Genomic DNA, 16,896 nt, shown 5'->3' on the forward strand with positions numbered 1-16,896 from the left:
TGTAATTGGCTGGTCAAGTGCACATCAGGGAAGTGTCATGGAATCGATTAAGTAAAATCATCCAGATGTTGGGAGTTGCTAGGGTTAAGACGTTAATTAGCCTGAAGCCAATTTGAACCCATCATCTCAATTAGAATTTATAGAAACTGTTAAATAAGACTTGGGCAAAAGCCCTTCTTCCATAAGAATCCTTCATGCTGATATCCAAAATGGAGGAAACAAAACAGCAGGTATCAGCATGGGATATGTTGAGGTTGTTATGTTTAATGGCATAAATAGTATAGTCACTCCCTTGGCACATCTCCATGAGAGAAGTCCAGTGGACTCTACAATAACAGTAGTTACAGGCCACTCAGGATCTTCAGGATCTAAATCACCCAACACCGCAGAGTCAGTCAAATGTAGTTAGAGTCTTCTTCCAATCTCCTCCAACTCAAACTGAACTAACCACGAATGTGTTCAGTTTGGGCTGGGGAACTCAGGTAGGAGGGGCTCAGGAAAAATTGCATTACCCAGAGCTAAGGGTGGTACTGTATGCTGTAAAGGCTTTCAGAGATCAGTTGGCTAATAAAATTGTCCTCATTCAATCATAAGAACATAAGAAAATGCCATACTGGGTTAGACCAAGGGTCCATCAAGCCCAGCATCCTGTTTCCAACAGTGGCCAATCCAGGCCATAAGAACCTGGCACGTACCCAAAAACTAAGTCTATTCCATGTTACCATTGCTAATGGCAGTGGCTATTCTCTAAATCATATAGCAGTTTCTATGTGAACAGCTCATACATCCTGGTCAGGAAACTTTTATCCCTGGACAGTTTCTCATGGAATGGTCCTAAAAGCCACATATGTGGCAGACAAAGAGAATGCTCTGGCAGATGATTAAGTTGGTTCTTGGAACAACATGAATGGTCCCTGTGCCAGGGGAGTAGCTAACCAGGTATTCCATAAATGGGGAAACACCTGAGGTAGATCCGTTTGCATCTTTTCAGAACCTTTCTGTCCAGGACTTCTACTCCAGAAGTGCTCAGACAAGCTAGCCTCTGATACCTTACCCTATTGGAGAGGGGTCTGTATGCTTATACTCCAGGTCCTCTAGTGGCGCAAACTGTTCTGCTCTTGCTGAAGTCCATCAGGGAATCAGTTTAGTTGGGGAGTTCCCAACACTTACCATTCAGAACCAGGGAACATTGTGTCATTCTAACATCAGGTTCCTAGCTCTCTCAGCTTGGATGCGAGAGGATAGAATTTAATTCTCTTAACGTCTCAAAGGATGTCATTGTTCTTCTGGTTTCTAGGAAGGATTCCACAAGGAAAACTATATGGTTTTAAATGGAGAAAGTTTGTCTTCTATTGTGAGGGAAAGATCCTAGACACTTTCTCATGTTCCATACAAACAACCTGAATATTTTCTACATCTTTCTCAAAACGAGCTCCATTAGGATTCATCTTAGTGAGTTGATCCTCATCACCACTATGTAGAAGGTAAACTCATCTGTGTACATCCTTTAGTAGTCTGATCCACGCAGGGCTTGCTTCAGTTTAAGTCTGTCATCAACCTCCACTGTGATATTTGCCCAGTTGATGAAAGCTCCCTTTAAATCTTTAGACTTCTGTGAGCTGAAGTACCTGTCCTGGAAGTCCATTTTTGGTAGCAGTCACTTCAGCACACAGTGTCAATTAGTTCCAGGCACTAGTGACATTTCTGCCTTATACTAAGTTTTTTTAATAATGCTTTTTTTGTGCACACATCCTACCTAAGGTGGTGGATTTCTACCACAACAATTAGCTGTCCTTCCAATGTTTTTCCCTAGGCCACATGTCCACAAAAGCAAGCAATCCTTGCACACTTTGGATTGCAAAAGAGCCATAGCTGCCTGTCTGGAACAGACTGAAACCTTTAGAAAGTACACCCAACTTCTGTTTCTTTTGACCACACCAAACCTGGAATTGCATTGACAAATGCATCCTTTCTTGCATTAGCAGATTGCATCTTTCTGTTATGACCAGGAAGATCTGACTCTGGATGGGCATGTTAAAGCCATGATGGTAGCTCACCTGAGATCAGCCTCCTTTAAAGGGATTCACAAAATTGCAACACTGTGTTCAGTCCACATACTCGCATCTCCTCATTGTGTGGATTAAGACTCTGAATCAGTGGGTTTGCTTAGTCTCTCTTCTGCAGATTCTGAGGTTTAGAATCCAATTCCATCTCTCTAGAATCTATTTTTTGTTTCCAGACTGTCTTAAAAAAAAAAAAATAGCAAAGATGACTTGTTGCCAACAAAAATAGTTTTGTCTGGTACTGTGTATTTTGTGTTTCTGGTTGTATTTCCCCTTTTTCATTAAAGGCAGCCTATAGTTGAGATTCCTCAGCTGTGAGAACTTCACATCCTGCTTGTACTCAGAGAAAGTAACAGTTGCTTACCTGCAACAGGTGTTCTCAGAGGACGCCTCCCCCTGGAGTTGGTTTCTAAATGTTAAATACTGTACATTAAGACCCGAAGTGAGTGCTGTACAGCATCTGCTCAGTGGAGTGTGACAGAATGCTTCTTGAAGCTATAAAGTGTAACTTCACCGACCCAGGCTCCATCAGATTCATGCTGTTGATCTTGCAAACCACATGTTACAGTTAAGCAGCTTTCAATGTATACATTTGTTTGGTATGTATAACATTCTCATGATCTTAAATCGGATGGTTGTGATGATTCTTGGTTGGGGAGTGAGGGCTGGGTAAATGTTAGCTACTTTGTAGTTTTAAAATTAGAGGTTAACAGTTGTTACTTGGTATATCCAAGGTGCCTGGACTTCAGAATTGCTAAGGGTGGCGGAAAGGAGACCTTAGTTTTGATGCATCTGGTGGCCTGAGCAGAATTTTGGCTAAGGTTTCAGCTTTTTCCATTAATAACTAAAAATGACTTCAATTAGTTTACAAGAAGACTGAAGAGAGTTAACCACAAGTGTGACTCAAACACTAGACCTAAAAGTCTGCATTTTCTTTATCTACCAAGCAATCCTTCAAAAACCGTTTAAGGCTTATCTGCTAGAACAGTTCAGTTCTGCAGTTTAAACTGCTAAACAATAATTGCTTATATTTACAGTAGGCTCTTTATTCCAGGTTTTAGGAGTGCTTAACTTTAAATGTTTAAAGGGTTTACTTTTAGACACAGAATTAAGAGGAGGAGTAAATCTGACCCTAATTGAGCAAATTCGTATAAAATGTACACTAAGACTTGATTAAATCTAGAGAATCTGCTTTACTAGATCAAACTGTATACTTCTTGTATTATAAAAGTCTAAATCCTGTGAAGGATTTCAAAGGCACATGGGATAAACACTGGGGATCCCTAAAGGCTAGAGGATGGGAATAAATTAAAAAAAAAAAAAAGCTTGGGGTAACCTGCTACCTTGGGAAACTTGCTGGGCAGACTAGATGGACCATTTTGGTCTTTTTCTGCTGTCATTACTGTTACTATATGTTAAATATAAAATACACATTGCCAACAGATGAGATCTTTACCCTCTATGACAATATGAAATGTCCATGCCACTGCAGGGAAACAGTATGATAAAAGGCAGCTTCAGAATTCAGTCGCATGGCTTATCTTCCTCCAGTGCAGGGAAAGAGTATGATAAAAGGCAGCTTCAGAATTCAGTCGCATGGCTTATCTTCCTCCAGTGCAGGGAAACAGTATGATAAAAGGCAGCTTCAGAATTCAGTCGCATGGCTTATCTTCCTCCAGTGCAGGGAAAGAGTATGATAAAAGGCAGCTTCAGAATTCAGTCGCATGGCTTATCTTCCTCCAGTGCAGGGAAACAGTATGATAAAAGGCAGCTTCAGAATTCAGTCGCATGGCTCATCTTCCTCCAGTGCCACTAAAACCATATAACAGGCTAAGTTTGTCACCATTGCTTAGCAAGTTTGTGCAAAAGTTTGAAAAATGCTCAGTAGCTAGAAAGAACCACCACAACCATATCCTTTAGGAAATTCAGATTTTTGTCAGAGGCTACATGTTTATGGAAGTTTGTTCTAAATATGTGAAGATCCAACTTTATTTCCTAGATATATTGGATAGATCCTAGTCATTTGCTTTATTTTATTTTTTTAAGTTCTCTAAAGCCAGTGATGTAACTGGTCAAATGAAATATGGATGTCTTAATGTCTTTAAATTTCTATGAAGATAAATCATTCACAAATTTAAATAGACCGCATGAAAGGAAAGCTATATAAAACATTTTTAGATTTCCTTTCTGACCAACACAGGAATAGCCCTGTTACTCCATGGAGCCCTGGCACAAATGTACAGGATGGACCAACAGAGGGAGCTAGCAACTGCTCAGTGACAACAGATGAAGGAAAATCCGAGAACTCAGTCCAGTCTTCTGCAAGAAGTACATCAGATGATCACAAATTTTACCAGGATTTACTTGTAAGAGCAGTTTTTAATATAATTTCTTTTTGCATCAACTCCACAAAAAGAACTGGGAATGTATTTACTATGGAGAGGTCTCCCTTATCTGATCATTCACATGCCTAATTGTAAAAATAATCCTTTAAAAGTTATTTTATTGGTGTAACACTTTCCTGGTTTTGATACAGCTTACTATAAAGACTTGGGTTATTTGGTCTTATTTTGTTATCATACTGACTGTAGGAATTCAAAGGCTTTTTAATTTTACCAAAGATACTAGGAGTTAACCTAGTGCTTAATGTAATGGGCTAGGACCAAGAAAACAAGATTGTTTGTTTGTTTAGTTTGCTGAAAAGTGATATATCAAGAACAATAACTGACGGTTTATATATTAATGGCCAAATTTTAAATCCCCCACATGCGTTAAAAATGGGGGTTATGTGCCTGGTGCACGCCAAGCGCATCTTCAGAGGGGCCCGGCCAGGCATGTAACCCGTTACACGCAGAACTGCTGGGCCTCTTAGAAGGGGCGGGCCGGGGGGGGTGTCCTGGGGGGGGGGGGGGCCAGGCATTGATTGCTGTCCTGGAGCCTTGAGCACTGGCTGGCTGCTGGCATGTGTAACTTGCTTCAGGTTGGGCCCTGAAGTAAGTTCGAAGAAAAAAGATTTTAAAAGGAAAAAGATAGGAATTAGGGGTTGGAGAGGGGACGGGAAAGGGAGGTTAGAGTAAAGGGTTAGGGAAGTTCCCTTCCAGTCTGCTCATTAATTGGAGTGGACTGGGAGGGAACTGGGGAAGGCCGTGATGCATCGCCACGCAAAAGTTGCACAAATCTACCCCCCTTGTGCACGCGGATTACAAAATCCAGTGCGCATGCGCGCGCGGCCCAACGATTTTATAACACGCATGTGCTGCCGCGCGTATGTCACAAAATTGGTGCATGCCAGGAAACTCACATGGACGCATGTGCACATACTAAAATCTACTCCTAAATGCTCATATGCATGTATATGTAAATATTACATATTAAATGCATTTGTGCATTGTGTTCTGGTCACAAGAGCATCGGAAATGTTGTGTTAGTGTCCATTATGCATATACACACATGCGCGCGCGCGCACACACACACACACACACACACACACACACACACACACACACACACATATATATATATATATGTATATATATATTCATTGTGGATATCCTGAAAATCCAACTGGCTGGGGGGGGTCCCCAGGACAGGGTTGGGAACCACTGCTTTAAACTCTTTATAAAACTTATGTACTTTGAAATGTATTGGTATTTTGAGTAGAACCCCAATGTGTCTCCTAAAGGGTTCAGGAAAAAAATAGGCTACGGGATTCAAGTCAAACATATTAAAATGCTTCACTAAGGGACTGTAGTGCTGAAAGTATAATTCATCCTTTCAAGTGTAAAACCCACTTTAATGTAGTCATTCCCCTGTCCTTGGGCCCTAAAAGGGTTTGTTCAAGCTGTGCTCAGGAAGTAGAATTTTGTAGAATTGCTGGTAACTTGTGCAGCAAATACGCTCCAGTTACACCAGTTTTCAAAGGAAACACACATGTGTACATTTGCTTTTGAGAATGATCCCACAAAACTAACTATACGTTGCAGTGTGTGGGAGTTTCCCATGTAGACTTTTTTTCAAATTCAGAAGTGAAATAAGTGAAAACTCTGCCCCAACCATGCCCTGGAAACGCCTCTATACAATACAAACTAAGTGCCTAAGTTTTCCTGCACAACAGGCAAGCAATTTGATAAAATCTCATTTCTGCACGTAAAATTGTGTTACTTGTGGAAATGTGTTTAACATTTACCTACAAAGTTGCAAAGCTTTTAGAACTATCAGAGGAGAAACATTGAATTCCTCGCATGTATGCATGCCCAGTCATCTTAGTTTTAGCTCTCCAGTTTATAGATCTGCATATTAGCAGTATGCATCCTTAGGGAAGCATTTCCACACAATCAAATTAGCTGATTAGTTTGAAGCGATGTATTCTCTTGTAAATATGTGTGATTTTATTTGTGTGTGTATTAGGGCCAAGTAAACCAGCTTTTAAAGTCCTCAGACACAAAGACTGAGGAATCAGCAAAGAGAGACATTTCAGCAGATAAGTGTGTCACAGCGCAAAGTAAATCCAAGAAGAGTCCAGTAACTGATCAATATCTGAATGACAAAGACAACGTGCTTAGTGCTACCCTTAAACAGCTAAGAAATCTTGGTGTGAAGATAGATTTGGATTCATCTGACACAATGAAGAAAAATGCAAATAAAGTTGAGAATGTCAGGTAATGTACAGTATTTAAGACAGCACTAAAGCCTGATTGTGTGTCCGAGGTCCCACACATTTGACTGTTCTTAGGATATGAGTTTGTCACAGTAACAGTGCATGAACCTGTTTAATGCAGCAACATGTAGTTTGTACACTAAAAGCTTCTCCTAACCCTCAGCTTGCTGATATTGGGCATAGTTGACCACCTTTTTTTCCATCCATAAGCAGGCTGAATTAACTATGATGTGGGTGATGTCATCCAGCAGCACAGAACAGATTCATCTCTCCTAGCTAGCAGAGCTTTTACTCTGCTGAGCATGTGCGGGAGTTCCCATGCAAGGCATTGCCTCGTGAACCTCCTCAATCATTTTTTGTCCGAGCACAAGCAAGGATGTATACACTCTCTCCATATATATGTTTCCTAGCATGTAGCCAGATGGACTCAGGACCAATGGGTTATGTGCTCTCCTGCCAGCAGGTAGAGACAGTCAGGTTTCAAAGCTGACATCACCCTAGATAAACCCCTGCAGTGACCTCAGCCATTCAGTATCTCTGTCTTAGTAGATGTGGTCGCACTATCCCCACACCAGCAGCGGTGTTTAGCGGGATTGCAGCACTAGTTTGAAGAAGAAATTTAAGCTTACCTCTAAATTGGGAGAGAGATCGAGCCCCGCTCTCCTGCGGTGACACCTAAGGGTCCCTCCCCCAGTTGAGAATTTCTGAGGTGATTTCCGAGATCCCTCAGTGTGTGCCTTGGTCCGGTAGCATTGCTCTTCAAAATGTCTGGCCAAAAGAAATCTGCCATCAGTGGTGTTTTAAAAAGTTGCATATGTGACAAAGTAATGTCCGTCCATGGATGGCCACAAGCTGTGCCATTGATGTCTGTCTGCGGCCAGACCTTGATCAAGCAGACTGTGGTCCTGGTGTTCCAGGGCTAGTAAAATCAAGGAGTTGAATAAATCTCTTTGGAATCACAGCAAATCCTCTTTCTGCAGAGCAGCAGTAGGCAGTTGAAGAGTAGCTCCTCCAAAACACCTCCCATCAGCGCAGGCCAAAGCCGTGGGGTCAAGCAGGCAGCATCACTTTATTCATCTGAACCTACCTAGAAGAAGCATAATCTTTTGAAGAGGGGTGAATCTACGTTGACACATTGTGCACCAGTACTTTTGCATGGTGAATCAATGTGCTTGGGGCCTGCACTCTACCGATGCAGTGCACAATCCATCGATGCATACCTCAAGAACACGTGGCATTTGGGCTTCTTCCAGAAAAACCATCCCAATGTATGTATCCAGGAAACAACCAAGTTCCACACCAGCTTTGTCGATGCAGTTCAAGGGAGGCCCCTTGAAGCATTTGACAACTACCATTCAACCCCCATCAAAGCACCAGCCTCCTCTACTACTGCAATCACATCTGTGCAGATAATGCAGCAAGATGACTCTTCTAGGCTCTGAGCATTATGCTGGTCACCCTAGATGAGGTGCTGAAGGTGTCTTGTTACCCCTAGCCCTGCCAATTACAAGAGCCCTTACTCCTTCACAATTGCTAGCAGAGGGTTTCCATCTGGAGGCACCAAATCTGGTATGCTCCATAGTGCCACTCACTTCCCACAGCCTATTGAATGTTCCACCTCCTACACCAGGTAGGAGGATGACAGTCACTCGACCAGATTGCAGATATGGTGTATACTTTCTTACTTTTGACCAGGAAGAGAGAAGGAAATATCCATTATGGTGATCTAAGATTAGAGTCCCAGTTTCACCTAGAGATCTGAATACATTAGAAAGCTTTCTACAAAGTTCATCATCCCACTCAACTGCAGCAGAGTCAAGTCATTCAGAGGTGGCAGACCAGGGTGTTTTCCTTCTGGGGTAATCGGGAGAAATTAGTCATTAGGATTCTGGATTAGTGAACCCTCACCATTAGGTTCAGAAGAAGTTCCAGAGGTATTCCTTCTGACTCGTTTCTGGAAACTCCTAATCATACTTTACCTCCAGAAGACCTTACTTACTCAAAATTTGTAGGAAAAATGAGACACTGGGCATCAATGTACACAAGGATAAAGACCCACTATTAGACGTCTTTGGCCTCCTCCCAAATACTGGACATGCCATCCAAGCCAGCAGCTCTTCCAATCCATGACATTCTGAACCTGTTACAGATGTGAATGTGGGAAACTAGACAAGTATAGAGTTCAGAAGTCAACAGGTTTTGGAGCACACCTTCCTCGCAAGTCCAGCTACCTCCTCATTCAGTGCTATACACTCTAACTCTCCAATCTTATTTTTTAGACTTCTAGCAGGAAATTTGTAGGGCAGCAGTATGATTCTCACTTCATACTTTCACCTGACGTTATAGTTTGGATGTGTGGGCGCAGGAGGCTGCATCCTTTGGAGAGTGTGCTGCAAGCTGGTCTTTCGGGTTCCCGCCCAGTTTAGGGGTGCTTGGATACATCCCACTTGTCTGGACTGATCTGGGTATGTACAGAAAAGGGAAATTTTGGTCATTACCTGCTAACTTCGATCAGTCCAGGATCCTGCCCCACCACTGCCAAAAGACTTTTTCCTGCTGATCATTGTACAAGTTTTCTAAGAGTTTTATTCAATTGTACATAAGTTTTGGTGGTCTGGAGGTAAGAGGCTCCAGCGCAGGGGGTTTCAGCCTTGGTTTTTTTTCTAGTTTGCCCTGGTAGAGGTTTTGAGGTTTATCTTGGCTTGGGTACAGGCACTGCTACTTAACAGAGAGCGCCACCTGAGAGACTGCAGGTGGCGCTCTCTGTTAAGTAGCAGTGCCACAAAGTTTTTTGTTCTCTGCCTCCATCTGCTGGTAGGGATGCATAAACCCACTTCTCTGGACTGATCTGTGGTATTACAGGAATGAAAATTAGCAGGTAAGAACCAATTTTCCTATCTGTTGGCTCAGCAGCAAGTACTGCTATATGGAGACCCATAAATTCTCATCCTTCCTTCCTAGCAGGGCTGGGAGCATGGAATACTCATGATCCTTGCAGGGAGGCAGAGCCACTTAGCTAGTGACATCTGCTGGCTAGATGGAGTTCTTAAGGGGAACTGTGTTCTAATTTGCTTGACATTTGCTGAAAGAGAAATGGGATGAGGGGCGAAAAGGTTGGAGATGTCTCATGAGAGCCTTGTATAACTGTTCGGTTTACATCAATGACATTGCTCACCACTGCAGTGTTCAGAATTGCTAATTTTTTAATATTTTTGGTATTTCAGTGTCTTGGCTTGTATAAATCCTGAAGCAGTGATCCCCAGACTGAGCTACATGTCCTTTGCAAACATTGGTATGAGCGGTTTTAACCCCAGTGGAGCTGATCTGAGCATGGAAGCAAACGCCATTGCTCTAAAATATCTCTCTGAGTCTCAGCTGTCCCAGCTTTCACAGAGTCGCTCCAGCCAGAACCAGGCTCTGGATTCTTCATCCTTTCAGGGTCTCTTGCATTTGAATGCTGACAAGAGTTTAGTGGGCCTTAGCTTAATTTCACCAAACAATATGTCCTTTGCAACCAAAACGTATATGAAGAGATATGGGCTGATTCAAAGCAATGTCAGCAGTGAGGATGAAGACGAATCACTTAAGGAAGACAGCAGCATTCTGGGACTAGAGCATGAAAGTGGTGTGCATCAGAACTTTAAACCTGTAATCCTAGGTCTCGGTTGCGGAAAGGAACAATCAGAAAGAGTAAATGAAAGATGTGGTACTAACTTGAAACACAACCATGATATATCAGCTTCTCCATCCCTATCCAAATCGGATGTATCGACATTAAGGGACATTACCAATGAGATCATTTCCACCAAGCCTTCAAAATTATTGCAACCTTCAGGTGAAAATTCATCACGCAAAGACTTGAAGGCCAGTGGCACGCTCTTGATGGGTGAAGTACAGTTTACGCAGCACCCTGAGAGAGAGATCCTCCCGGATAAGCTACCACCACCTTCCTTTGAAACATTAAGGCTCCCTGAAAACCTGAATTCAGTTGGTGACTTCCTAGATGTGAACCGCCTCAGACAACTCCCCAAATTATTTTAAGTCCTCATAAATGTGTATTTTCCACTTGTAAGAACATTCTAAATGTAAAAACAGTTTTTGGTTGCAATGTAATGTCCCCTGCATGAAAATTCTGTTGGAAACCTTTTCTCTGCTGTAATGCTGGTGTTCATGGCCTAGTTGGCTGGATTACTTTTCCAAAGCTGTGGCAGAGTTTGAGCACTGTAAAGACTGGAGAAGAGGGACTGGCAGTCATCTGCAAGTTGATATTTTTTTGTTCAACAGAATTAAAATGTTTGCACTTCTGTTTACAAGATGTATGTCAAACAGGTCACAAAAAACCTTATTCTGTATTTTGTGCTTAACACCAGCTAAATGCAAAAATGTTTGCCCATGATATATTCTTTTAATATCAATGACTTGTTGAATCTTTATTTTCCTTGTAACTTTAATTTAAACTCATTTTGTTTACATTTTTCAACTTCTGCAGTGCCTTATTGTTGGTAATTGCATTTGTGGCTGATCGCATTGGAAAAAAATAAATTTTACAGATCTGGATACAACTGTTACACATCTGACTGCTGAGCTATCTGAGACCAGCCATGGGCTACTATTACTCAGGTGGACAGGGTTGTATGTTAAACTTGATAAATCATTTCACATTATCAAGACTCATTCCCTTTGTATTTTTAAATACACAGTCCTAATTTTGTTTACTTCAGATAAAACTTATTTACAAATACTGTTTCTTGTATGTGCATTCAAAATGGGCCTTGCCTGCTGCACAATCACGTTATGTATTGAAAATCCCAAGTTAGCCAGCTGTCATAAATTTGGGATAAAATTTGCACTTATTTTTAATTTGAGTTTTTACATTTTATATAAAGCATCTGAAATCACCAGTGAATACGTATGCATTCCAAAATGTTTCATGTGTGTTGGTGCAGGGCTGATTACAAATCAAGTTGACTATTCCTAAACTAAACTTCTGAAGCAGCTGTATATAAAATATTTAGCAGTCCTATCACTTCTGTTGGTGATCTTTCAGAGGGATAAGGTCCGTGGTTTTGCTATGCTTTCCCACTCACGAAATGCTGAACAGGTACTGTCTCTGTCCTTGGTGTCGTTTTTTGAACTCGAAGTCAGTTGGTAAATGGAGCTTCTGTGAGGCTTTTGACCAACACAATTGTTCACGTTTAAACATGTTTCAGAGCTTGCAAAAAAAAAGAAAATAATAATAACCTCTGGTTAAACTCTTAGTACACTTGGCAGCATAGGATGGCTTGTAAGACTGGTTGCCATGGAAACTGGTTTGTTTACCTTGTTAAGCATCTTCCATCCTGTTATTGCCGTCTAGTGTAACCAATCAAAACATGGTATTTCCTGTGTGTTTTTTTTATTCCACCAGATTGCTAATCTGTATTAGAAAATGGAACATTGGCAATGGCCAGATTTAGCAAGCATTAACAGAACAGTGAAAACTTGTTAATTCTTGCCAATAATGTGAGGATTGAAATGGATTTTGCTGTGCTTTTTTTTTTTTTAATTTTTACATTTTATTTTATGATCATAATGTCATTGGCAGTGGATATTGGATAATTACTTGTGGCAAGTCAATTATTTTACGTACTGTTGCTGAAATAATTGCTTAGAGAAACCACTGAAATCACTTTAACATCAGTTTTTGTGGATGCATTATAAATTAAATTTGAGTAACTGAACCCATGGTAAAATCACTGGAGTGTATTTTGCAGTGTATTAATCCTCCTTTGTATATTATACATTTTTAATGTAACATTTTAATAAAGATATATAAAAAGATTTGCTCATGCATTTTCTGTGTAGCAGTGTTTGAACAGTTAGTCTAGGTAGGTTTTTCAGAGAGGTAAGTGGGGAAAAAAATTATGAACACAGGATCTGGTGTGGAAGAAATGCAGAGGAGGAGGTATTTTAGATATAATTTTTTAAACTTCAGAAGTTGAACTGAGTGGGTCCGTGTAACACCCATGATATGAGGCAGTCCTGCAACTCTGGAAGCTATGAATTCAAGGCTTCAGCCCAGGGCTTTGTCTGATGACATTCATCTGTGAAGAGTCGAACAGGATGCTTGTCCTTTGCCTCTTTGGCATCTTACTTTTGAGGATAGGCTTGAAAGTTTTTCGGCCAGATCTCAATCTCCCTACTCAAGTGTGAACAAGGGCTCCAAAGGCTTGCGCCAAGAGCCCAGGCAGCAACCATTTGTTTTGATGTAGCTCTTAAAGCAGGGGTTGGCAACTCTTGAGTACCACAAATAGATATGGTTTTCAGGATATCCACAATGAATGTGCATGAGAGAGATTTGCATGCATGGAAGTAGTACATAGAAATATCCATAACGAATGTGTATGTCAGTTCCTGCCATACAAGAGTTATAAGGAACAAACTCACAAGACTGAGAGCGTTCTCATATGCTTCTCGCACTGGCATACCTTACCCATGAAGACTAGTAAAATCTTTCCTCCTTAAAGTTTAGTAAAACAGTTCAGGCTATGCTATAGAAGGAAGCGTTAAGTAAGTGTGTACTCTTATTACTTGTTTTATGAGTATTTGTGATTTCTTATGGTTTCATTTTTTTGTGTATTGTATGAAGATTATGTATGCTTTATATTGGGATCCACACTGGATGGTTTTACTGGAAGCAGTGGAGTATAAGTTTGTTTTTTTTTTTAATTTAATTAAAAAAAAAAAAGTGTGGATACCCTAAAAAGCAGACCTGTTCTACTTGAGGACTGGAGTTGTCTACCTTTTTGTCCTAGCCACATGGCTTAGAGAGCCTGGATGAACTGGAGCTTCCAGATGCTCTGAAGCAGGCACATGTGAGGTTTAGTTCAGCCTCTTGCACAGAGGTTTCTCCACAGAAGTCTCCCTGAGGCCAACCTAGTAACTTCAAGTTGTATATTTAACTTGTGAGTTCCTTATGTAAGAGAGAACCAAGGTGCTGTGTTCCATATTAGGAACTCACTATTACTGCGCTCAGAACGACCAAGTTAAATGGTGGAAAAGGTCTAGCAATAATTAATTCAACTAACAAGACCCCCTTCCTTATCTTCACCAATCATTAGACACTATTGTTATTGACCATCATAATAAGCATCATTGTGTGGTGATATACAGCCATTGTCACTCTGCCTTATATTTAATCATAGATCAGTCCATGATTTGATGATTTATTTTTTGATTTTTTTGTGCTTCTCTCACCCGTGTAGTTAAAATGATACCATGTTATACACTATATATTATTTCTCCAGATATCCCCAGGGAAGATGCTGAGAAACACCATGCCGCTTGAATAACACCCTTTAGGAAGGACATGTTTGAGTCCGAAACATTGGACAGTGTTGGGCATGAAGAAGCAATGTGCTAAATCTCCACATTGCTTAAAAGTTGGGGCATGAAGATCATGGTTGGTTGACAGCAAAGGAAAAACATATAATGATGACGAATGGAGACATGAAGATAAGTGTATTTAATTATGTATGCTGATATCTGGAGAAATAATATATATAGTGTATAACATGATATCATTTTAACTACACGGGTGAGAGAAGCACAGAAGCACAAAAAATCAAAAAAGAATTTTGTTATCAAATCATGGACTGATCTATGATTAAATATAAGGCAGAGTGACAATGGCTGTATATCACCACACAATGATACTTATTATGATTGTCAATAACAATAGTGTCTAATGATTGGTGAAGATAAGGAAGGGGGTCGTTAGCCGTATTAGGAACTGTCACCCAAGAAACTGACATTGAAGTTGTCATGGGCAATACAGTTAAATCAGTTCAGTGTTTAGCGGTGTTAAAAGCAAATAAGATGTCGTTCTACCAGAGATCCATACAGACATAATATTCCTTCAATAATGCCTAACATTCTGAGTATAGTGTGTAGTTCTGATCAGCCCTTGTTAAAGCAAATGTAGAACTAGAAAAGTTACAGAGCAGAGCAACAAATATAAGAGATTGAAAAGCTTAGCATGTTAGGGCTCTTCACCTTTGAGAAGAAATGAGATACAAGTCTATAAAATCATGTTATGTAGATCAGGATAATAGGGGATACTTATTTATCCTTTCAAATGGAATTAAAACTAAGGCCTCTCCATGAAACTGACAGATTTAAGAGATCAGGGTTTTTTTGTTTTGTTTTTTTAGGTCAACAAAAACTGCACTTTGTTTCTGAAGGATATGGTTAAAACTAGTATTAGAGCTAGATTTTATAAATGGCTGGACAAACTTCTGGAGAGCAGGTACATTAATTAGCCATGTAAACTTGGGAGATCTCAGTCTCTTCTGAGAGTGACTGACAAACCATGGATTTCCACGTTAGCAGTTGCTGGATACTTCCCAGTGATCTGGATTAGCCACTGGAGCTTTTCAATGATTAATGCAGATCTATAAGATGGGCAAACAGTCACTTTCAATGCTCTATAAATTTCTACACAGTTACTGATTATACTTAAAAGTGCTGGTAAAGACATGGATGTAGAAATTGATATGACTTCTAAAATTACTGAAGCTGCAATATTCAGAGAACAACACCTGAAAGTGATATATCATTTACATTTTTCTGCATATAGAGCCTATAAAGCTAATCGCTCCTCTTCAGCTGCCTGTTTAAAATGTGGGGTGCAGAATGCTTCATTATATCATGGCCTACGGATTCAAACATTTTGGGAGGAAGTGTTGAACTTTTTATCGGTTTTGTTAAAGAAGATATGCACTGATCCTGTTTTATGTGCACTTAGATGGTTGTAATCAGTTTGCTCATATTGAAATACTTGATGTTGGCCAGGCTCAGTATATTGCGATCGTGGTTAGATTCTGATGTAGGGTTGCCACCTGGCTTCAGATTTTCAGGACAGGTTGATGCAGTCTTGCTTTTACTCACCTGCATGCAGATACTTATAGTCTTGCTTTTCTTAGGGCATGTAACAAAGAAATGAGAATAAATCCCAGCATGCAATGGGGTAAAACCAGGACTGGATCAACCTGTCCTGAAAATCTGGAGCCAGTTGGCAACTTTATTCTCATGGCGCTGTATTCCAATTCTGGATATCATAGCTTATTGTATTTAGCCATTGTCTTGATCACAGAACTTGGAGTTTGTGTACAGATGGAGCATGACACAAGTTTGGGAAAATATGGTTCTCTTACTTACAGTCACTTCTGCAAGATGTTCAAATACAATTTCAATTTGGATGATCGGAATCTTCCATAGATATGCAGATTCTACCTCCTGGACTGATACTGCTGCATTGTTGGACTGCATATGGAAAAGGTGGGAAGCGGGGGATTTAAATATTACCTAGAGTTGTTGAATTGTTTCTTGGCTTTATGGAAAATTTTTAATAAAGAAAATATTAAAAAAAAAAAAAAAAAGCCTGCTAGTGGAAAATGAGAACTTTTGAGAGGTCAATTACAAACGCTTGCCCTCTCTATAACTATTTGCACTACTACCATTCCAGTTTATAAATCTAAAAATAGCTATTTACACAGAAAGAGGAAATCCATCAACTGACACACTGAGAGATTGTCTGGAGATGAGAGGAAACTGACTGTGATAATCAACATTCTTGCATGTCCATGTAGAGGAAAACTAAAACAGGAAGAACAAAATATGAGGCTTAGATGAATTCAGAGAAAGTAAAGGGCAAGAACAGGCACTGCAGCTTATACATGAAAGAACTGTGCACCAGCAACTTTGGTAAAGAGAATGTGCAAGGTGAAGCTAAACATTTGCAGGCATTAGAAAAGTGGGCAGGCCAGTAGAAGGTGGAGGGGCCTGTCCCTGGGAATGACTTGCAGAGATAAGGAGGTATGGCAGAGAGAAGTTTCTTCTGCAATTCTGTGATGAGTCTGAAAAGAAACTGCACAGGAACACCATAGAAAACCCTGAATGGATGCCAACGGAGCTGGAAACTGTTGCAAAGACCTCACTGGGCCAGGGAACTCTTACATAGTGTCCTAGCATGACTTGATATTTAATCAGATTGCAGAGAAGGTTACAATGATTAATCACTGGATGAGGCAAAATCATTTGATTTTGAATGTAGAAAAAAACAGGTCATTTGCTTTTCCTGTGAACCTACCTAAGCATATTATATGTATTATATATTACATATATTATATATATATG

General features: G+C 40.3%; 1 protein-coding gene across 1 annotated transcript in view; it reads left to right on the plus strand.

Moving 5' to 3' along the window:
• The window catches only part of LOC115082037 (SCL-interrupting locus protein-like), a gene marked incomplete at its 5' end in the record, with an annotated part of 51,967 nt that extends 39,427 nt beyond the window's left edge, over window positions 1–12,540 (plus strand). The window contains 3 exon segments of the mRNA XM_029586299.1: window positions 4,264–4,429; window positions 6,471–6,721; window positions 9,945–12,540. Coding sequence (XP_029442159.1) covers window positions 4,264–4,429; window positions 6,471–6,721; window positions 9,945–10,761 — 1,234 coding nt within the window.
• Window positions 12,541–16,896: the final 4,356 nt, after the last annotated feature.

This window comes from Rhinatrema bivittatum, unplaced genomic scaffold, assembly GCF_901001135.1.
Source record: "Rhinatrema bivittatum unplaced genomic scaffold, aRhiBiv1.1, whole genome shotgun sequence".
Taxonomy (NCBI): Eukaryota; Metazoa; Chordata; class Amphibia; order Gymnophiona; family Rhinatrematidae; genus Rhinatrema; species Rhinatrema bivittatum.